Source organism: Moschus berezovskii, chromosome 25, assembly GCF_049115385.1.
Source record: "Moschus berezovskii isolate FMDL1 chromosome 25, NW_MosBer_1.0, whole genome shotgun sequence".
In the NCBI taxonomy this organism is placed as follows: Eukaryota; Metazoa; Chordata; class Mammalia; order Artiodactyla; family Moschidae; genus Moschus; species Moschus berezovskii.
In genome coordinates, this window is record NC_142484.1 from 3,668,190 (window position 1) to 3,692,125 (window position 23,936).

General features: G+C 51.5%; 1 protein-coding gene across 7 annotated transcripts in view; it reads right to left on the reverse strand.

The window, feature by feature from the left end:
• Positions 1-22,339, reverse strand: part of PPFIA1 (PPFI scaffold protein A1) — a 77,230-nt gene extending 54,891 nt beyond the window's left edge. For all 7 annotated transcript variants that reach the window (XM_055415294.2, XM_055415293.2, XM_088832344.1 and 4 more), the window contains exons 1-2: positions 22,134-22,339; positions 20,690-20,953 (exon numbers count right to left, since the gene is read on the reverse strand). In XM_055415294.2, the coding sequence (XP_055271269.1) occupies positions 20,690-20,953 (264 nt within the window). In that variant the 5' untranslated portion in view covers positions 22,134-22,339. The remainder of the gene's footprint in view (positions 1-20,689; positions 20,954-22,133) is intronic.
• Between the last annotated feature and the right edge of the window lie 1,597 nt (positions 22,340-23,936).

Here is a 23,936-nt window from a genome sequence, read left to right on the forward strand (position 1 = left end):
CAGTCGTGTCCGACTCTTTGCGACCCCGTGAACCGCAGCACGCCAGGCCTCCCTGTCACATCGCCAACTCCCAGAGTTTACCCAAACTCAAGTGCAACGAGTCAGTGATGCCATCCAGCCATCTCATCCTCTGTCGTCCCCTTCTTCTCCTGCCCTCAATCTTTCCCAGCATCAGGGCCTTTTCCAATGAGTCAGATCTTTGCATCAGGTGGCCAAAGTACTGGAGTTTCAGCTTCAGCATCAGTGCTTCCAACGAACACCCAGGACTGATCTCCTTTTTGTGTCTAGCATGCTTATATTCTTCCTGCGGTCACATCACATGGACTGAAAACATCTCCGAGAGATTCTTTATGCTTCCTACTCTTTGCTGTGACCACAGCAATTCTCCTTTTCGGGAGCCATTAAGGAAACATGTAACACTGACCACCACGTGGGCACCCCCACGCATCTTATGTTAAGTCAACAACGTGGGGCGCTGCATGGGGCTCGAGCTGCAGGACAGCAGGCGCTCACTGCTCCCTCACCCCTACGGCCACGTTCCAGAGCCACTGGGGGTCCTGCCACAGCCTCCTGGCAATGGCACCACCATGAAACACAGGCAGATAAACGTACGGAAGGGATGGGAAGGACAGCGTCTGAGCACCCTGAACTTGGAGAGGAAGCCGACGCCACCTCGAGGGAAGGACCGGGCTCGGAGGAGCAGCCCCGCCTGGTGGTAAGGCGCTGTCAAGCCGCCCTCCCCGGCACCACTCCCAGACTGCCCAGGAGGCCACAGCTTAGCAAGTCTCCACAAAGCTTTGTGGTATGTTCCAGGTTTTTCTGATTTAGTCACAATTTTAGAACATTTCAGGCTTGTCATTAGACGCCTCAGGGCCTCAATTTTGTACCCCACCAAAGAAAAGCCACAATCAATTCTTTTACATGGGTTGAAGTAGGAGAAGGGGGCAACAGAGGATGGGATGGCCTCACCGACTCAATGGACAGGAGTTTCAGCAAACTCCAGCAGACAGGGAAGGACAGGGAAGCCTGGCGTGCTGTAGTCCATGAGGTCGCAGAGTCGGACACGACTTAGTGACTGAACAACAACAAAACACTCCGTGAAATTACTTTATGACGTTATTAAACGGGAATATCTGAAACATGTAGGAGCCTTCGGACCCTGCCTTCCCGGGCCCTCACAGGTATCGGCAAGCAACTGCACAGAAAGGCTTATAAGACAGGACCTGCTCTGTTGCCCTGTGAGACTGCAATGTTGGCAGGAAGATAAATTTCTACCAGGTTCCCAGCAGGTAACCTGAAGAGCAGCTCTCTGGCGTGCAATGGGGTCAGCGAGCGCTGCGCCTGGCTGTGTTCTAGAGCGGCAACGAGACCCTGGCCAGCACAGAGCGGACACACAGATCATGACGGGACGCTCAAGCCTCAGAGCGCAGCAGACTGAGGATGGCTGAGCGGGCCGCTGCCCGGGCCCACCAGACGGAGTCAAAGGACGCGGGGCAAAACCATAACCCAGAGGGCTGTGTTAGGGAGTTCCTCCTGGGCTTTAGAAAAATGCAAGTTTAAAAATGAGCAGCTTCAGAGGATGCATGGCTACATTTACAGCATTTCCTGAAATTCTGCTGACGAGTCAAAGAAACACAAACGCTTCAGTGTTTTAAGGCCATATAGCCAAGGCTGAAAGTAATAAGTACAACTGAACTTGAAAAAGGCTTTTGACTCTCTGTCATGCAGTCTTCGTAACAAGAATGACATTGGCTACTGGAAAACCATGGAGCTGATTGGTGGAAATAGTACAGATAAAAGGTTTACTGTCCACACAGCGTCTCACTGTCCGCAGGGCCGTCTCTCGAGACCCTGTCCGTCCATCAGGAGTCTCCCCGAGAGGCTGGCAGACGACCGGTTCTGCCCCTGGCCACCCCTTTCCTGGGAGTCACACCCGCCAGATCTTGGTCAGCAGATCTCCCCCCACCCCGTGTCACAGCCGCACACTCTCCTGCAGCCTGAACCGGGGCCTCGGGCCAGACTGGACCACTCACCTCCTGCTCAAGGCTCTCCCAGGCCTCCTGCAACACTTCACTGCAAGGACCCTCATCTACCCTGGGGAAGACGGATTCCCCGCACTGTTGAAATCTCAGCCCCTGCGAAGAGATGAGTGCCATGCAGGCGTACAGGCGGCAGTTCTACACGAAGTCAGGAACACAGCATCTCCGACAGCAAGGATCCCTACTTTGTAACCTTCATCTCCTGTGGGTCTGTGTATCCCTGTCCTGCAAACCTGTCTGACAGGAGTCCCCTGTTACAAGTTTTACCCTTTAATTTAACAAGAGGATACCTCAGAATGAATCAAAGGCCCAGGGACACAACCCTAACTGAAGTTACAATTATGTTAACAACATAACCATAGGTGTACAGTTTTCTCCCTGGCTCTATTAAGCTTAGTAGATAGAAACACAGCCTGAAGAAGGAGCTGCCCTGTTAGTTCAGACGAATAATTTACTGAACAACGACAACAGCTTCTGAGGCCCTACACTAAGCACACAGAGGTCAAATATTACAGGCAATAACTTTATTTTCGATTAATGCTTTATGGTTTTCAAAGCATTTTCATATATTTTATCACATTTTATTCTCAGCCACCCAGTAAGGCACTCATAGTGACCTCCTTTTAAAATCAGAACACACAGACCCAGGCAGGTTAGAGAAGTGCAAAGGTCACTGGGTTAATAAGTGGCTTGCAACTGAGAACTGAATACAGACGTTATGTTATCTGCAGGAGGAGATAACCCGGTAAGTACCGACAGAGCTGCCCCACCTGTGCTGGGGGTGGGGGTGGGTGCACGGTAAGGGGCCTGCAGACAGACGTCACACCTGTGCTGAGTGCCGCCAACTCCGTGCAGTTATCACAGCGGATGCGCCATTCTACTTCTCACTACGCCGTAACAGTGGGAGACAGAATCACTATTTTATACATGACAAAACAGTCTCAGAAGTGAAACACCGTGGCTGAGATGGTATGTCATTGAGCTGAGGACGCGTAACAGGAGTGGGGGTGGAGAGAAGGAAAGACTGGGTGGAAAAGAATCACTCGACAGTGCAGAGGAAGGGACTGTCACAGCCAAGCAGGAACGCCACAAGGAGAGCGGGAGGGCAGCCACACACCCCAGGAGGCGACCGCGTGATTTCTCCTGCTTCCTCATGCATGGCCTTTATATATACCCAACCCTGCTGCTTCATCTGATTTTTTCTTAAAGTTGAAGGCATTTTAAAAACTGGAGATTGGAGAAAAGATAAAAAGTAAAGCCAGCCCCAGGCAGCAGACTCCATCATCTCTTCTAGGCGGGGCAGCCCCCTGAGGCCCAGCAGAAATCAGAGGTGTGAGGAGACCACCCAGGCCTGGTCTCGGCCATGAGACAAAGGTGGGGTTTTGAACGAGGGAGCATGAAAGGCATTTCGGGAGAAGGGACGTGTGCAGGCCATGGTTTGAGGGCAGGGGAGCAGGCTGAACAGACTGGTTCGGCCAGCAAGGACAGGCGTTTATGGAGGAAAACGGTGTGGGAGCTGAAGGAAGCTGGGACGCGAGGCCGGGAGTGCCAACAAGAAGCTGAGCCTTGGCCTCTGCTGCCAGGGAGGGGCACTGCGTGCGCACAGCCGAGGCTCAGGCTCGCCCGGGAGCTGGGCGGGCGGGCGGGCAAGGAAGGGCAGGAGGTGCCCTGCGAGGCTCAGCACGCAGGGCCCACACTGGGAAGCCAAAGAGCAGTAGTGTTAGCAAAGAGAAACCGAGACTGTGCTGCGTGGTCCTGGAGGGGAGAGAGGGCGGAAAGCAGAGGCGGGCAGCGAGGAGGTCGGGTAGCCGGGCGGCATGGGGAAGCGGCTGGCACAGCTCTGTACATGGGCCGCGTCCACAGAATGGCCAAGCCCAGAGCCTCAGCGGGAGATGCGTCCTGACCTCGGGGCTGAAGACACAGCTGCGGCAGTCCCCTTTGAGGGGGCACGCCGGCCGCAGAGGTGGACCACCTGCCCCTGACTACAGACAAGGAGCAGGAGGCCAGGATGCTCGTGTGTTTGCCAGAAACGAGAGCAACACTTCTGTCCTAATGAAAATAATTATCCCACTGCCCGGGGGCAGCAACGGCTTCCTTTCCCTCAATTCTTTCCACAGAGGCTTTCCTAACATGAAGAAAGGGAACTTAACACCTGCCATTGGGCACGGGAAATACACAAAGATGGGAACAGGAGCTCCCTCTGAATTACTGACAGTATTTAAAGGGACCACAAATGCAGTTACTTGTGTCAGTGGCTTTATTAACATGCAACTTCCAGGGAGATAACCTCAAGATGAAGTTCCCTGTAGCAACACTGGTAGGGTTTCAAAGGACAGGAAAACACGCATTCCAAGTCGACACCAAGGAACTTCACTTCTTTCTTGAGGGAAATGAAACCGTTTGAGCAGCAAGATGAGCTATCATCAGCCTGAAGTTGCTTACTGAACAGGTACACCAGAAAATGTCTCACTTCCTGAAAATGCCTGGCCCTTTTAATACTAATAGAAAAAACACCTTGGTGAAACAAATAGGCAAGTACTGGACATCCAAGGGTTTGTACAAAGCACGCACAACCTATCAACAGGAATGCACTTTCAAGCAATCTTTTAATTCATTGTTAAAGTTTTTGGGGACCAAGAATTTCTATGGTTTGCACAAGAAAACAACGTTGGAATGTACATTCTTTCCAACTTAAACCCTTTGTTCTAACCACCCACGACTTTTTCCCCCTGCATGGGCCTTTCGAAGGCTCAGGTAATCAGCAGGCACCCTGCTACACACACCAAAAAGGCAACACTTCGAGATTGCGAAACTGTCTCCTGGAAACGGAGTAAAGGTCGTCAGGAACAAGAAACAAAACCAGAGAGTGATGGAAACAGAAGGGCTGACAGGAGGAGGAAAACCCCAGCCCTGATTTCAATCTCTGTTGACTGGACTCTCCTCTCTCTGGCAGGAGGTCAGGGCAGAAAAGAGCTGGACACGGTCACTGTCCCTGAGACCTCCTCCCAGGAGGAGGCCTCACCATCTGCCGCCGAAGCAACTGTTTTCTTCCACTGTCAGTACTTGTGGTCAGGTAGTTGCTGCCTGCCATCTATTTTGGCCACCCAGCCTCGGAGCCCCCATCCTCTGGCCAGGAGGTGCTCTGCCCTTGAGGAACAGCATGTGACCCACAGGAGGAGCTGGAAGCATCAACTGCCTGCTGTCCCGGCCTCTCCCACACCTGGGGTCAGCGCAAAACAGCCTCAGACTCACCCATCATGGGCCTGGAGCCCAGACTCCAGCCAGAAAGCTGCAAGCGACGTCCAGAGGCGGGCGGCCAACTGCAGCTTCGGGTAGTGATGTGGGCAGCTCGGGTGCGGTCTCCGGATAAGCGGCCTCCCCAGAGCCTCGCGCGGCAGCACAGGGCCCGTGGCCTCCAGGACTGGCCCTCCCCACTTCCCCAGGACACTGGGGAGGCTGCAGAGTCCACACAGTGACTGACCTCCTGGGGGGACAACGCAGGCAGTCTCATGTCACCCACCACAGAGTTCACCCACGTTTCTCAGCAAGAAGTATGAGGGCACGCTGAACACGCGGCTGCGTCCCCGACGTCGCCCCTCGAGGACGCGCTGGGGCAGGGACGGCTGCTGCACACACTGTGCACCCTTCCCCGCTTGCACTCTTTGCTCGCGTCCCTCTCTTTTCTGCCAACCACAGCTGACCCCCATCGTGGCCACAGCTCCTGGCAATCCTCTGCAGCAGCCTGCAGGAGGCCGGGCAGCACTGCCCGCCCCGAGTGCCCGGCTCTGGGGAGGCTCAGGGCAGCCGCGCAGCCCAAAGAGAGGGCCCAGCCCTGCCCCAGCTCCACATGAGGCACAACCTCTGAGCCACACGGATATAACAGCGGCTCATTCCACACAGGCAAAAACAAACGCGGTTAAGACAATCCTCGCAGGCTCCCTCCCATCACTGGATTCCTGGCCCTTCTCACAAAACCCCCATCGACACCCACAGCGCGAACCACACCCCATCCAAGTGTGTCGGAACACTCCCCATGGGCGCCTGAAGGACCCGGCCCCGGGGAGAGGGACGTCCGTGCCCAGCATCACCCCTCGCTCCTTCAGCCTGGCCACGGCCAGCTGTCAACCCTGCCCTCTGCCACAGCAAAGGGCGGTGCGGGAACCGGACAACAAAAACAGTCACGGGGCCAGAGGGATGCAGAAACTACCCAGGGCTTCCCCCCGCCCCCCAGAACCCCGAGGGCGGTGGCCCTGGCATAGGAGGCCCCTCGAAGATCCTCCAGACACGGGCTTCCATCTAGAAAGCTTTGCGCTGAGGCAAGTCTCCCCTTACTCTACAGACAAGCACCCAGAGGTTCCAGGAGGTGACCTGGGGACGGAAGCAGAGCGGAAGGCACGGGAGGGCTGTGCCGCAACCGCAGTCACGGCACAGGTGAGACGGAGGACGGGGCCGCCCGCCCCGACACGCGCGCCGCTCCAGAGCCACAGCTCTTGCCTCACTCACGGCCGCAGCGGCCCGGCCGGAACCTCACCAGGCGCTGAGCAACGCATGAGCTCCAGGGCTGCGGGCACGCGCCGCGGGAAAGAGTGTCTGTGGAAAGCGGAGAGCGATGCGGGACAGCGGAGACACTGTAGAGAAACAGAAGCGTCTAAACCCTAAACGCCTGATTCATGAGGAGAAAGAGCCTCAGGAAGAGTCAGAACCAGACCAGACGTCTGAGGGGGCCGGCCGCAAAGACTCGGGGCGTCAGAGAAACCAAGTGCCAGCGTCAGGAAACCACTGTGTCGGCGTCACAGGGCCCTGCCAGGTGCTGTGCGGAGCGCCAGGGCAGAGCAGCTGGGCGCTGGGCTCCGCAGGGACCACTGGAGGGCCCCGATTCCGGGTGGGGCCCAGACACCCACAGGCAGGGCGTGCGTGGAGGGGCCGGGGCTGAGCCCGCAGGGACCCTCCACGGAAGAAGCAAACCCCGGCCCTCCCCGGACCAGCCCCGCAGGCCCTGGGGGCACCCTGCCCACCACCATCTCCTCCTGTGGGAGGAGCCCTGGAGTCAGAATGCCTGGGGGCCAGCACTGGCCACCAGCGTGGTCTGCCAGCTCCTGGCACCTGAATCTCTTCTCCTATAGAATGGAGTACATAATAGCAGCCTGCTTTCTGTTAACAGTGCTGTTCGAAGTGCACTCTGGCATCATTACGAGACTTCGCTGAGAGAATTCACACAGAGAAGCGTAGAGGCTATCATATATCACTTACAGGTGGAATTGAGAAAAAAAAAAGACACGGGAATTCCCTGGTGGGCCACTGGGTCAGACTCCACGCTTCCACTGCAGAGGACACGAGCCCCATCTGTGGTCCAGGAAACTAAGACCCCATGCCCTGCTTAGCACAGCCAAAAAAAAGATACAAATGAGCTTGTATACAAAACAGAAACAGACCCACAGACAAAGAAAACAGTCTCACAGCTACAAAGGGGAAGACGGCGGAGGGGCAGATGAGGGGTCTGTGACTAACACACACACGAGTACATGTGAAACAGGTAACCAACAGGACCTGCTGCAGAGCACAGGGAGCGCCATTCGGTGGTTTTTAATACCCTACGTGGGAAAAGAATCTGAAAAAGAATATATATGTATGTATGTAAACCCCATCGTTTTGCTACACACCTGAAATTAACAGAACATTGCAAAGCAACTGTCCTTCAATTCTTAAAGGGTCAGAGGCAATAACTGTTGGCTATTTCTCACCTAATCTCCCTCAACGTGCATCCACACAGCCCTGAGACAACACCTAACCCACAGCAGACATTAAGAACCGCTCAATGAAAAGGAGCAGTTACTGTCCCTCTGATGAGAATGCTGAAGGCTCACCTCCGTGAGGTGACCGACGAAGGAGACCAGGGAAGTCCCACTAACCCTGCCTGAACAGGCTGCTTTCCTCGGAAGTGCACCCGCCCTGACTCTGACGTGGGTGGGGGTGTGTGTGCACGCGCGAGTGTTGATCTACCTGAACACCAGGCCCAAGTGTGAGAGGCCCGTGCACACCCGCAGGCCTGCTGTAAACCCTTCCTCCAAGCCCCCGTCGCCAGCTGGAGGACACAGACATGCCGTGTTTGGGTGAAACGCCTGCAGACAGCGCGGCCAGGGGCGAAAGGCCAGGTGGCCGACAGGCAGAGGGAAAGGAGCTGAGCCACCAAACAGCAAAATAAAACTCTACACGGACCTTCCTCAACCCTCTGCCCCACCTGGCTTTCACATGCAGTCACAACTGAGGTCCTATTTTACGCTGTGATGTGCATGAAAACAAAGGCCATCCACAAGAATACTCAGACTACTGGAGACGTGCGCCCAGCCACATCGGTTTCCACTCCAGGGAATGGAGGGCCTGACCTTACCTGGCATTCATGTTTCCCGTGAACCACTTTACAGGTGGGGAGAGCGGGGAGCCCGGCTTCCAACAGCACCTTCTGGTTTTAAGAGAGATTAATGGCTCTGAAGATCGATCAGTCTCGAGCAGAACTCAAACTTCTACAAAGATGACTGGACAGCTTCAGCATGCCACCGCCTGAAGTCGATGTTCCTGCCACTGTTGGCAAAGGCTTCAGATTACACAGGCAGGGCGGATAATTGGCCCACGTGCAAAGCGGAAAACCTTGGTAATTCAAGGGAGGCTTCAAGTTCCCAAGTTCATTTTCAGAGCAAGATGAAACCTCCCCACAGAATAAGAATGAGACTCGGCTAGCCAGGAATAAGAACTCCCTGGGTGGACCTTCCTTGCCAAGGACCCATGATCCAAGCTGCCAACCTCAGCCAAGAGCTCACTTTCAGCCACAGGGAAAACCTACAAAGTGGAAACATTTTGTCCGCATCTCTAATTAGCAACAGCAGGCAACAAACCTTCACTGTTTGCTTTCGGAGGGTGAGGGGGGCACCACTGCTCACTGCTCCACACAGGCAGAACCCAGGACAGCTCACTCGGCAAGGACACTGGCGCCTCGCCTGCAAAGGGCTGGGTGGGACAGGAGACACCAGGTGTCTGAGGGTGCCTTTTCCTACCACTCTGAATTTTGAGCCAAGTAAACACTTTATGTATTTGAGAAACATTAACTCCAAAAGAAAAATGCAAAGCCTAAAATTAAGAATAAACAGAAACAAATGAACCTAATTGTGTATCAAATTTTATTTGTGTGGTTCATGTTACTTCACATTGCTTTAAAATCCGTTATTCTATCTATACATTCTTCAGATATGTTTATTCTAAGGCCCAAATCAATTGCAAAGAAATTCTAAAGCTTCATACAGTAGGGTCATTATAATAGTACGGTAATAAAATGTTGAAAATATTTCATGTATATCATAGGACAAAGAAAATAATGCTAATATCATTAGACATCAAAACTCAGTGTAAAATAAGAATAAATGTAAAATAAGTGGAAAGGCTCCATTTTGTTAGAAAATAACAATGTGAAATTGGGGTTTTTAGAAAATGAGTTTTCTATCTAGCTCTGTTCCCCAGAAGGACCTGAGAGATGCTCACCCCTGTGACAATGAGCACACCTGGGCCCCAGGTACTGACTCCTAAACCCTTCCCCACAGGGACGAGTCTAGACCTGAGGCAGGAAAAACACAATGTGGGCCTGGGACAGGTTTTGTGCCGGAAAACAAGATGTTCAGAGACTAATGGGGCCTTGGCCCAAGGCCGCAGGAGCCAAGCCAAGGGGGTCAAGGTGAACATCTCTGGAAAGCGAAGACAGCTGACGAACATGCCGGATAAACACCAATGCCAGCGCCCACAGGGGCCGGGAGAGAAAGAGCAGCCCGGGTGCTCCCTAAGAGGCGAACCAGTGAGTAAACGGAGGACTGGGCATCAAGAAGTCTCCACCCTGCAGCCTCCAACGTCAGAAGCAAGGTGGCAGGACATCACGTGGTCACAGGGCCCGCGGAGGCCCCCAGGGAGCAGCAGGGAGTGCACAGAGCATCAAAGAGGGCTCTGAAGTCACCGCCGCTGCTCAGCGAGCCCGCCGTCCACCGCGAGAGCAGGGCCCTAGGAACCGCTCTGTCCCGAAGCGAGGCCAAAAGCGGGAGGCCAGCAGGAGCCACTAACCCTGTGAAGCTCGAGCTGCACATTGTTTCTACTTTAAAAACTATTTCCTTTGCGGAAATAAAACTGCTGTCGGAATATGAGCGTTTTTGAGGAGTTTTATACACAGGGTAGACATGGTTCCTTGAAAAAGTTAGTTGCCAGATTTCTTAGCAGGAGATAAGAGTTAGCAAGCAGAGGACAGGGTCAGAAGAATGGCCTCCTGAGAGAACTAACATATTCGCAAAGGCAAAAATATGTCATGTGAGGGATGACCCCTAACCCAGCGCAGCTGGCGGGGCACGGGGGTGGGGACAGAGGGCCCGCCAGGCTTGAACCCTCCCTGAGTCAACCTGTGTGTGAAGACAGGGCCCAGCTCTCACCAGTGGACCCCACAGGCGGCTCCAAGACTCAGGAAATCACAGGCCCGCAGCCCACCCACAGGAGGCAGGCCATGTGCGCCAGGCCAGGACCTGAGAGAGCGTACGTCTCCGGGACCCGGACCCCACTCCGGCACAAGGGCTCCATGGGAACGGGGGGTGGGGCTCAGGCCAGCATCCAGGGTGCAGAGAGGGGATGGGCCGCCAGAAGGATGGCAGGTGAGTGTGGGCTGCGGGAGGGCGTGGGCTGCGAGTGCGCGTGGGCTGCGAGTGCGCGTGGGCTGCGGGAGGAGGAGGGCCGTGCCCACAGCCCAGGGCCACCGTCACACAGGACCCTGCAAGGATACCAGGTCGCAGTCGAACCCAACAGTATAAACGGCTTCGAAACCACCACCGCTAGGAATGAGCACATCTTCTGCCCCCTCCACCCCCTAAACACGCCTCCAGTGAGGCCACTGAAAGGGCACCCCTGAACTTGAGTGCCCAGAACCCACCCGGGTGAGGAGGACTTACCGTGCAAGCTGTCCCTCACTCTGACCCTGAGCTCAGTCCTCCCTGACTGACTCACTCACTTCACCCAGCTCGCTCCAGGCACTGAAAATGAACCCACAGTGGGGACAGGGGTTCACTCAACCTGCCCTCTTCACGTTGACCCTGAGCTGCCAGACAACTCTGCCCCATGGGGGCTGCACGGCAGAGGTTCAGGGGTGGCCCTGCCTCGAGCCGCGACAGCCAGCGCCCCCCAGACCCTGCTAGGTGCTGCCCCTCGTGCCCCCCAAGGCACCCCCCTCCTCTCCTGGCCCCTCTCCCACCCTTCCGGCTCTCCACTCACCGGGCACAGTCTGCCCTGCTCCTGGCTCAGCCTGACCTCTGCTGTCACTGGAGGACCTCAGTCCCGAGGGTGCCTGGGGTCCTAGATCCACCCATCTAAGCAATCACAGACTCTGGGAAAGACAGAATACAGTCGGGGGTCCCGCCCATAGTTCACCCTGAACACGTTCTCTGTTTTTTGGCTTTATCTATTGGAGTTCTCTGAGATGTCTTTTTAAAATTTCAATTGTTGCTTTCAAAAAGACTGTAAAATCACTGCGCTCAACTTTAAGAATAAAATCTTCATTTTCAAGCTTCAAGTGAAACTGGAGGGAAGACTAAAAGCAGTCATTTTTTCAAACTGAAGAAGAAAACCCCCGCATGTGACCACGTCACAGAATACAGGTCCTGGAACCCCTCCCTCCTCAGGCTTCTCCTCCACCACCAGCGGCTCATCACAAGGCCACCCTGGGCCGGCGCCTCTGTCCCCAGGCCGATGGCTGTGGGCTCCACCTTCTTCCCAAGTTCAAGCGGCACTGAAGCAGCCCAGGCAAGCTGGGGATTCTGAGTAGAGACACCACCGTGGGTACCAAGTAAGGACCGCGGTTCTTGTTTTCTCCTGGATCAAATACAGAGGATCTGTCGAATTACGGTGACTGTTACACGTGGCTTCCTTTGGTGGCTCAGCTGGTAAGACTCTCCTGCAATGCAGGATCCCTGGGTCGGGAGGATCCCCTGGACAAGGGCATGGCAGCCCACTCCAGTCTTCTTGCCTGGAGAATCCCACGCACAGAGGAGCCTGGCGGGCTGCAGTCCACAGGGTGGCGAAGAGTCGGACACGACTGAGCGACTCTCACACTCAGTTACATGCGCTTCAGAGAGAGACCCCAGGGCTTCCCCGACGTTAAGCAGCTTTAGGTCGGCCTACCAAGAGCTAGAAAAGCTAAATACATTTTAAAAGACGTCCTAAGGCAGTCACAACCTAAGATTCCAAAAAAAAGGGAATTTTATTTTGGCAGGCTGTGCCTTCCCTCAGGGCATCTGAGCAAAGCCGGCTCTGGGAGCAGACGCAGGGGACAAGTCCATCAGAGGGGACTGGCTAACACAGCTCTGGACGGTTCCCTGGGCTGGGAAGACAAAAATTCGAGTGCAGGCCTGACAAGTCAGGCTGGATGTTAGAGCCCAAGCTCCCCAAGAAAAAGGGAAGCACAGAACGCATGCCCAACACTCTGCCCAGACCAGCTGGGCGCTGAGCATCAGTCACCTCATGGTGCTCAGGAGACCGGGGGCTTCAGGACCTGCCGAGAAGGGGGGGCCCTGGGAGGCACCCCAGGCCTCTAGATGGAGACGCTGGAGGGCTCCTCCCTGGGGTCAGGGGGACGGTGGCTGAAGGCTGCTGAGACTGAGCTTCCAAGGACCACCAGCCTCAAGGCACTCAGGCCCCGAGTGAACAAAGAGCTCTGTCCCCACTGGAGGTCTGCATCAGAGGAAACTAGAGAGGACAGCATCACCAGAACCTCTAGGGTTTTCCATACAGAATGTTCAACATGCAACCAAAAACACAAAAAAGGGGGTCAAAACGAACACGACCAAGAGACAAAGAACCGATACAGACCCAGAGGCGTCGATGCATATCAGCACAGCAGAGGTGCCAGAGCGACCAGAGGCAAACGCCACCTGTTCAAAAACACACCTGACAAAAGGAAACATTCCTGAGATTCAAAACTGATTCTAGAACTTTACAATAACAGGGACTGAACTTAAGAACTCAGTCTCTGGGCTTAACATCAAACTGGAGGTAGCTGAAGAGAGGATCAGTAAAACTGAAGGACGGATCAGTAAAAAAAAAAAAGAAAGAAATGGAAAAACGTACAAAATGTATCGAAGGAGCCTGCTGTTAAACTACACTGTTAAAAACTATTATCGGGCCCCTCACGGTGGAGAAAAAGGGGAAGAAGACAGAAAGGGGAATAAGAAACGCCTACAGGGATGGAAACTAAAGAGCCTCTTAATGAAAGTGAAAGAGGAGAGTGAAAAAGCTGGCATAAAACTTAACATTCAAAAAATGAAGATCATGGGATCCAGCCCCATCGTTTCATGGCAAATAAATGGGGAAACAATGGAAAAAGTGACAGACTTTATTTTCTTGGGCTCCAAAATTACTACAGATGGTGAAATTAAAAGACGCTTGCTCCTTGGAAGGAAAGCTATGACAAACCTAGATAGCACATTAAAAAGCAGAGACATTACTTGGCCGACATAGGTCCATTTAGTCAAAGCCATGGTTTTTTGTTTTTTTTCCAGTAGCCATGTATGGATGTGAGAGTTGGACTATAAAGAAAACTGAGCGCCGAACAATTGATGCTTTTCAACTGTGGTTTTGGAGAAGACTCTTGAGAGTCCCCTGGACTGCAAGGAGATCCAACCAGTCAGTCCTAAAGGAAATCAGTCCTGAATATTCATTGGAAAGACTGATGCTGAAGCTCCAATACTTTGGCCACCTGATGCGAAGAGCTGACTCACTGGAAAAGACCCTGACGCTGGGGAAGATTGAAGCAGGAGAAGGGGACGACAGAGGATGAGATGTGTGGATGTCATCACCAACTCGATGAACATGAGTCTGAGCAAGCTCCGGGAGATGGTGAAGGACAGGGAAGCCTGGCGTGCTGCAGTCCATGGGGTTGCAGCGAGCCGGACACTGAGCGACCAAACTGACTAACAGCGACAGTGGCAAGAGTTGGTTAAAGAATCAGACCATTGACTCAAAACTGAAAACCACACATTGGTTTAAACAGCTCTGCGGGTGCCTAAGGCAAGAAGAAAATGTCAAAGCGCTCAGAGGAAAAAAGGTGTGGCTTTTAATGGCACAGTAACACTGAGAGCTGACTTTTCAAGAACAAGGAAGTTAGAAGATAATGGACTGGCATCTGCAAAATGCTGCAAAACAAATAACCACCAACCTGGAATTCTATACCCAACAAAAACACTCTTTGAAAGTGAAAGCAAAATAAAGACTTTTAGGGCAAATGGAAATGAGACAACTCATCACCCACAGACATGAACTAAAAAAATATTAAGGCAGCTCTTTGGGAAAAAGAAAAGTAGTCTCTGACAGAAACATAAAAAACAAGTGAAGACCGACAATGAGGGTAAATATCAACTCTACAAAACGATGGTAACACCGAAAACATATCTAAAATTTCTAAGTATAACAGTGACAAAGAGGACACAGTCGTGTCAGGGAGGCAGTGAAAGCACTAAGTTAGACTTGAATGTAAAACACACACTGTGTCTGCGAATGGACACCCAGCAACCCGACAGAAGAGTGCAGAACCAGGAAAGCACTTCATACTTCCCAAAGAAGGCAAGAGGAAAGACCAGAGACTAGGTGGGACAAACGGAAAACAACCAGTAACACGGTGTCTACAAACTGAAATATCGAAACCGCAAACAGAGCAAATACTCTGACTAAAAGACAAAAAGCGTCAAACTGATTAAAGTGAAAACTATACACTATTCACAGAGGTACCTGTTCAGATGGAAGACCACAGACAGCTGGAAGTAAAAGATGCCCAGGCAAACAAGTACAGAACACTGATGTGGCAATATCACTGTCAAATAGTGTCTAAAGTAAGGAGCATCTCATACTGATACAAGTTCAGTCTAGCAAGAAGACGAGGATTCTACATCTGAATAAGCCGAATAACATAACCTCAAAATATCAATACATAAAAACTGACAGAAATAGCAAAGGAGTAACAGCCAAGTTCATAATCACAGTGGGAGACATTAAAGACACGTCTCTCATGGAACTGGGCTCCCTGGTACGTAATCACCTGCAGCCACGAAGTACCTGAAATGCAGCTGGCTCTACAATGAGATGTGCTGCAAGCATGAAACACACCCTGGATTTTAAAGACTTAGCATGAAAAAAAGAACGTGAAATACTTCATTAGGTTTCATCATGCTGATTACACACTAAAATGGCAATATCTTGGGTGTGCTAAATAAAATATATTACAGTTAATTTCACCTGTTTCTGCTTTATTCAACGTGGCTACCATACCAGAATCTGAATCACATGATTAACAAACCTGATTAACTAATGCAACGCGGGCCACTGCATTCCCACTGATACAGGTTACTGTCAAGAGGCCAAGGAACACATAACAAACTGAAAACGCATTCGGCCACTAGGAAAACCTGAATCATCTCAAAGGACTGAGATATGCGGGGTACACCAGGGACTGCAGTGGGCTGACGGTTTACGTGCCCGCAAACTTCACCCCACACACGGTGATGATCCTAGGAGGCAGGGACTCTGTGAGGGCTCAGGGCAGCAGGGAATGGGCTGCCGTGCTGAGAACAGGGAGAAGCGGGCAGTCTAGGAACCAGGAAACAGGCCTCAGCAGACGTGGCCCCTGCTGGCACCTTGATCTTGGGGCTTCCCAGTCTCCACACTACAAGAAACAACTTTCTGTTGTTCACCAGCTAGTCTGCGGCATTTAAAACAGGAGCCCAAAAAGATTAAGACGGGGTTCTTCATGGAATTAAGCTAGAAATCAAAAAAGGGTAACTAGAAAAACCTCCCCAAACATTGGGAAGTTAAATGACACACTTCTTTAAGAACTCCATGAATAATAATTTTAAAAAACACAATGAAAATTAGAAAATACTTTTACATAAAAGATAACAAAAATTTAGCTTATTCAAATTTGTGTGATGCAACCAACTGTGTTTAGAGAGTAACTTAAAGCCTTAAACACATATACTGGAAAAGAAGGAAGGCTGAAAATCAATTAAGCCTCTATCCCAAGAAACCAGAAAAAAAGAATAGCAAACGAAACACAAGGCAGATGAAAGATAAAGGAGCAGAAAATAAGGAAACAAAACAAATATGAAGTTTTTTTAAAACAGAGCTGAAAGTTGGCTCTTTGAAAGGACTGATAAAACTAGTGAGACTAAGAGAGACAAAGCACAAATCACCAGTATCAAGGATTTTTAAACGGGGAGACAACACATCTTGCAGATAAGAAAGATATTAAGAACCACAGGACACTTACTAATTGGAGAGTCTGCTGGCCTCAGTAAATTCCTAGCAGGGGGGAAAGGCTTTACCTAAATAGACCCAAGAAGACATACAAAGTCAGAAACTTTTATTTGCATGAAAAAAATTAAATCTGAAATTAAAAGCCTCCCCACAATGAAACCAACTGGTTTTGCCAATCAATTCTTCCAAAAATCTAGGAAAGAAAACAGCAATCTCACAGGAACTCTGGGGGTAAACAAGGAACACTCTCCACCTTGTTTTATAAGGCTAGTATAACCCTGATACTAAAACCAAGAAGGAAAAGTGGTACCAGAAAGTAACATTACAGACTCTGAGTATAGATGAAATAATCCTAAATAAAACACTAACAAATAAAGTCCAACAAAAGGAGAATACATCAAGATCAGGTTGGGATTGTTTTAGAATCACCTGTTTCAAAATCTTCAGGAAAAAAACTTAAGAAAATTTAATATAACAGTTTTAGTTCATGACTTTAGTTCTTATCAAACTAACAGAAGAATTTACATATTTTGATAAAAATATCTACAAAAAAGCTAACATCATATGTGACAGTGAAACACTGAAAGATTTCCTCTGATGACGGCAACGAGACACGGACACGTGTTCTCACTACTTCTGCCCACCGCTGTGCTCGGAACTGGACACCCTACTCAGTGCAATAAGGCAAGGAAGAGAAAAGGGTTATCACAGTTGGAAAGGGGGAAAAAGCACTTATGTGCAGACATAATTGTGTATACATAAAAAAAAAAGAAGAATTATTTGAAATAAATGGAGTCAGCAAGTGAATATAGAAAAATCAATTCTATCTCTACATATTAGTAATTTATAATGGCATTAAAAATATCAGATATCTAATTAAACACGTACAAGACATACAGCTAACTATAAACTCTTAAGATAAATTAAACAAGATCTAAAAAAACGGAAAGCTATCCATACTGTGTTCATAGATCATAAGAACAACATTAAAAAGATGTCATTTCTCCCCATACTGGTCAACAAATTAAATTTAACCTTAATTAAAATCCCAGCATTTTCTGGGGAAAGACGGCCAAGTGGATTCTAAAACTTATCTGAAAATGCAAAGAGTCAAGATTAGCCAAGGTAATACTGAATAAGGACTCAGCAGTAGGATATAAATTACCAGATATGAAGACTAACTAAATCAACAGTAATTTAGACAGTGTGGCATTTCTGCAAAAAAGACAACAAGATCAATGAAGCAGAGGGGAGTCCAGAAACAGACCCACACGTTTACAGTCACTTGATTTACAACAGAGATGACACTGGGGAAAGAATAGCTTAAAAAAAAAAAGGTACAACTGGACACCCATACCCTGAAAAGATAAAAAAGGAGTCAAGGCCCCTCTCTCACACCACAAACAAAAACCAGCTTCAGATGGATTACAGACCCCACTGTAAAAGATAAACAATAAAGCTTTCACTAGATAGTATCTTCATGCAGCTTCAAGTTAGTATCTTCCAACGGCCACAAGTGCATTAAATATCACTAAAAAGACCGGTCACCTGGGACATGTTAAAGTAAGACTCTGCGTTCTTCAAAGGACACCACTAAGAGTCAAGGCAAACACACTCAGGAAAATAAAAACCCTGCCGTACATGCACGCACTCAGAATATCCAAAAAGAACTCCACGGGCAAAAGACAATCATTTCATCAAAAAAGGTATGCAAACGGCCAACAAACGCCCACAGAGAAGCAGCGGCTCTGCCTGCTTGGGGATGACAGGGAGTAGCAAGGTCCCACCCCACCGAGCTGCCACTGTTCAACACCCCCGGACAGTTACAACCAGAGCCCAAGACAGCAAGGAGTGGAACCACCGGATCCTCACCCGGGGCGGGGGTGGGGCGGACAACCGTCATCGTCTCCACCTTTCGTAGAACACACTCCATCCCCTGGCAGTGCTGCGTCTTTGAACACACCCAACAGAAACACATACACATCCGCACCAAAAAGCAAGTAAGAACATTCAGGGCAGCATCTGTAAAACCTGGAAACAACTCAGATTACCCACGAACAACAGAAAGGATAAATTACAGTTCATTCACGTGTGTGCGCTCAGTCGCTCAGTCATGTCCAACTCTCTGCGACCCCATGGACGAGATAGCCCACCAGGCTCCTCTGTCCATGGAGTTTTCCAGGCAAGAATACTGGAATGGGTTGCCATTTCCTACTCCAGGAAACTTTCCCAACCTAGGGGTCAAACCTGCATCTCCTGGATTGGCAGGTGGGTTCTTTACCACCAAGCCATCTGGGAAGCCCTATGGTACATTCATACACTGGGTTACATAGCAGATGAGAACAAACAAACCGACATGGACAGAGCTCGCAAAGATAATGTTGAATGAAAGAATCATGAAATAAAATATACATATTGCTTTCATTTATATAAAGTCAAGAACATGTCAAAATTACTCACTGATGAAAAGACTACGGTTAGCTCTGGGAGAGATGCTGGGAGCAGGTGGGAGGGGCTCCTGGGCAGCCTGAGAATGTTCTTTTCTTGATCTGGGCAGTAATTACCAGAGTGTGTTTGCTGGGTGAAAAATTCACTGTAACGTACACTTACGATGTGTGAATTTTTCTGACCTATGTTCTGTTACAGTAAAGGGTTTTTTTTTTAAGTACATTGTTACTTCCTACATAATCCGGCAGTAGTTAATTCACACACCCACCTGGTCACACAATTAGCCACCAAACAGACTACAAATGCCAAGAAAGGGAAGGATCCAAGTAACGCTTACTTTCTGCTTCCCATGTTTCTACAACACTGGGCTCAGGCGCTCAGTAGGTGAACGGTGACATCATCACATTCTTCACCCGACAAGGCATTTCCAGGCTACACCACAGAGCAGCAGCTGGAAACAAACCACTGAGCAACTGTTGCACTGCTGGCGTGACAACCTCCACTGCACGAGACTGGACTTGACAAAACTCCCGGCCCTTCCCTGTTTCGTCCCTGTGCTTATCCTTCCAAAAACTACGCGTCCGTGGATGCACCTCAAATTACAATAAGAGAAACACGATTAAGAAAAAGCAAAAGAAAAATGCCCAAGTACTGAAAAGATTTACAAATACTACAATGAGATCCCAGTAAAGCACAATTTGGGCAATCCTTCAAAGCTTGTGATGGTGGCAGTGGCTGTTCAGTCTGAGTCGTGTCCAGCTCTTTGTGACCCTGTGGGCTGCAGCACACCAGTCCTTCACTATCTCCTAGAGACAGTGGTACTAGCGATAAAATTGGGCCCAAACAAACCCGGTAATTTATAAGACTCAAATGGGAAAAAAACTTCCATGATTCTCAAATCTGACAGAGAAGGAACATTATAGCACTGACATCAAATTCTTGTTGCTCAAGAGGAAATCCAAATGTTTGGCTTATCAATCTTTCAGGAGACTTGACTAAAGCCAAGAAATGCATTAAAGCTAGTAATTATTCATTTACTAATTTACCACTGCAGACCCATCACGAGAGAATGCATGCATGCTTATTCAGGTCTATCTGACAGCACCATAAAGGCACCTATTATGAGTAAGGCAAACGGCACCTCCGCAGTCATAAACACCCAAGGAACCTTTGCGTCTCCCGCTATGCTCTGTGCCACCCACCTCACAGTCTTCGGCTGACACCTCCCTGCACCTGTCATTAGATCCTCACTCAGCGCCACAAGAAAAGGCCTGGAGACACAGCTCCAAACGCAGTACCCTTAGGTAAAAAACCTTGTTGTGATTGTGAGCTTTATAAGTTTCAGCTGCTAAAGAGAAAGTGCCGAAGGAAGCCATCTTCAGTCTTCTATCTCCTGAAACAAACTTGACGTACAAAGCACCTGGCTGCTGAGAAAGGCAGACTGTAAATATACTCTTCCTGGGAGATCCATTCCATTTGTCCAGGACACTGCATTAGGGAACTGGAAACACGTGATATAACCCACGGAGCCACACGATTAGCAGGGAAAGGCTTACAGCAACAAAACGGAAGGCACCACAGAGATGGTTTACTCGGTGGCCCTTTTTCCAAAACACGGCAGCGCTCCTCCAAATCTAGGCGGCTCCTTCTGCTGCCCCCCCAAAAGAGACAAACAGGACTGATAAGGTGTCTTCACAGGACTTGACAGTACACCACAGTCTGCTCTAGCTAAGAAGTTTAATCCCTTAGGAACTTTATCTGTATGTGACTTACAAATAACAGAACCACCATTGCGCAAGTGATGATGGCAAAACACACATATAAAATAGCAGCATCCCCCCCCAAAAAAAGCGTTTAGACAAAAACCTGCGGGGGAAAGTCATCCATACCTGTGGAAGGGCGGTATTGAGCTGCCTCTGCAAGGAATCTCTTTCGTGACCAACCTCGTGCAGTTTCCCTTGGGTTAATGCCAGCGTTTCTTGGGTCTCTCTCAGCGTGTCGAGAAGACGGTCCCTCTCTTCCAGCATGGAGACCATCAACTGTTCAAAATGTGAATCTGCATCTGGCTGTGAAGGGGAGCTGGACCCTTGGCTCCCACTTCCTCCCGGGGGGCCTTCTGCTTCACTGATGGTCGGCATCACCTCGCACATCATCTTGAAAAAAAGAGATCCAGACCACCGTCATCAGGCAGTTCTAAATAAAGGCTTCTACAAAGCTGTGACTTTCTAGCTATCTGGAGCCGATAAATGAAATGCTGTGCTAATTCCCAGATCTGACTGTTGGGCTCTGTAGAGAGAAGTATGCTGGGAAAACACACACACAGGCCTATCCGAAGTGGAAGGCACACCCAAGATGAAGACATCAATACTTACAATAATTAGTGAAGAGTTAAAGACCAAACAGACTACCCCTCACAGAAAGGACAAACCCTGTGGCATTTTGTCTGCAAAGTCGTACTTTCTGATTGTTGAAAAACAAGTGTGTTTCTGTAACCCTTTTTTTTTTCCTTCTTTATTTCCCGGTGGGGGGGGGGCGGGAGAGAGAAAGTCAAAACACGTGCCACCCAATCATGTTCAGGAAAAAGCACAGAAGGAGCATACAGTCAAAAAAACTGACAAGTACAAAACCCATCAGGCATCTTACAGGAATGTGTGCAGTCAGCTCCGGGGAAGGACTGACTGGCTCCCCGAATTCTTGGGCTGGATTTGGTGAGCGCTAAACGGGAACCAGGCTCGTTAAGGGCTGCGAGAAGTGCTTTTGCAAAGGCTGCGACGGCTGGTCAGTCAACCTCACTTATGTAAGTTCACAGCCTCTTCCCCCCGACCTCACTCCCGCCCCCCAAAACTATTCCAGAGTGGAAGTACAGCGGGTCGAGATGGATGGATAGGAGGGGAGGAAAAGTAAAGGGTGAGATTCCGAGAGGCTCCTCTGTCTCAAATGCACTGACGGGGCGGGGGGCGCTGCTCCGGGCTCGGCGGACCCCCGGGACGGAGGTGCCCAGGCCCGCGCGCCGCACACCCGACGAGAACGACGCCTCTGCCCGGCTCGCACCCGCGCCCCGGTGCGGCAGCAGCGGGGACCCCAGGGCGCTGGGGACCGGCTTTCACGGAGCCCGGCCTGGCCCGCGGCTTCCTGCGGCCCCGAGTCCCCGTGCCCGCGCCCGGGGCTGGGTCACCTGGCGCGGGGGTCAGGGAGGCGTGAGCGCGGGGGGCGCACGGCCCCGCGAGCCCGGCCGCCGGGGGTCCCCGCGGGCCGCGCTCGCCGCTCCCGGGGGCGCTGACACTGAGCCGCCGCGCTCCGCCCCGACCCTGCCTCGGTGCCCCGCTGCCTTACCTTGCTCGCCGGCGGGAGCGGGCGAGGACGTTCCGCGGGCGGCTGCTCGCTCCGGGCGAGCTCCGGGCCCGACGAAGGCCGCCCGCCGCCCGCCCCGCGCCCCGCGCCCCGCGGCCCCGGGCCCGCCGCCCCCAGTCACTGAGGCCGGCCCGCGGCCGGACACTGGCGGAGCGCAGGAGGAGCGGGCCCGGCGGCGCGTCGCCGGCGTCAACGTGCCCGACGTCGGGCGCGTCGGCGCAGCGTCAGTGCCGAGCGCCGCCGGCACGCCCCGCCCCGTCCCCCCCCGACCGGAGAGGCGCGCGGGGGCGGCCCAGCGCGCAAGTGCCTCCGCCTGCTCAGTGGGGCGGGCCGGCCTCTCGGGCTCAGACCGGCCGGGTGCAGCCGGAGCCCCGCCCAAGACCCGCCCTAGCCCCGCCCATGTGGGGGTGTGCCGCTATCAAGCCCCGCCCAGGTGGGTGTGCCACCATCGAACCCCGCCCCGAGCCCCGCCCAGGTGGGTGCGCCGCTGCCAAGCCGAGGCTCTGGGCTCCCGAGTCCCGGGTCTGTGCCGCGTCCCGGGCAGGATCTTCCGCCTGGGGCTGTCTCCAGATCTCCGCTGACAGCCGCGGGAGTTCACCAAAGGCCGTCACCGAGCGTCCACTGGCGTCACGTTCTGAGCCGGACACTTCCCGAAGGTCACCGCTGCATACACACCTGATGGTAGAGCGCGCCCCGCTGCAAGTCACCTGCTCGCAGCCTGCGGATAGGCCTCCGGAGCCTCCCAGGAACCCATCCTTGCACGACTTGGAAGGACGCGGTCTCAACGCAAGACCCGTTACCGAGCTTCACCTGCAGCACCCGGGGAGACAGAGGTGGCAGTGGGATGTGGACGCTCCTGGGCGCTTCGCCGAGAAGGCAAACTTTGGAGCCAGACGCTCCAGCTTCAACTTCCAACAGACGCTTCTCCCTGCAGTGTGGGCCTGAGCAACAGGGGAGCCCACCTGCAAGATGGGGGAGTGAATGATACAGACCCACCCCAGGGCTGTTCTAAGAAAAGGAATTTGTAGGGAGCCACCTAGTCAGGAACCTGACTCGGGAAGTATTCAGCGAATGACGGGCGTTTTTATCTTTCTCAAACATTGTTATCCTTTTCATATCCACATGTCATCCTTGCTCAAACGTTTAAAAATGCCTTCTATGCACCAAGTCCTGTGCTAGACCTTGCAGATACAGATATTAATAAGTGTGCTTTAAATAAATTAAAGCAGGTGCTCACCACTCAAGGTCTGTCGCCTGGATCACAAGCAGAAGTGTCTGGGCATTGTTGCCAAGTGATGCGGTTTCGCCAAGTCTAAGCCACCAGGGTATCCCTTTAAGAAAAGGCTGCGTGGGAGAGGGGACCGGAGAGGGGAAGTGTGAAGGCTTCCCAGGTGGATTCCTTGAGTCCCTGTTGTAAGCTCACCAAGAACAGGTGCTAAGAGGTCCAGGACCACACCTTTCATTTATGTATTTGTTCATTAGATAAATATTGGAATGACTCCATATAAATATGAATTTGCACCCCTGACCCTGGGTCTTGAACAGAGGTAAAGATCCAGCTTTCCCCAAGTTGCCAGCTTAATTTATGCAGCCCATATTGCAGCCATGCTCAGAAGGTACCTGCATCCTAAGAGATCAGCAAAATACTGAAATTGTCCACAGGGTGAAATGTTCATTCATTTCATGAACATTTACAGAGCACTGTGAACCAGGCATGGCCTAGGTGTGGGGAACAGGAGACTGCCAAAGATTTCAACTTTCGCCCATCTCAGAGCCTGGAGCGGG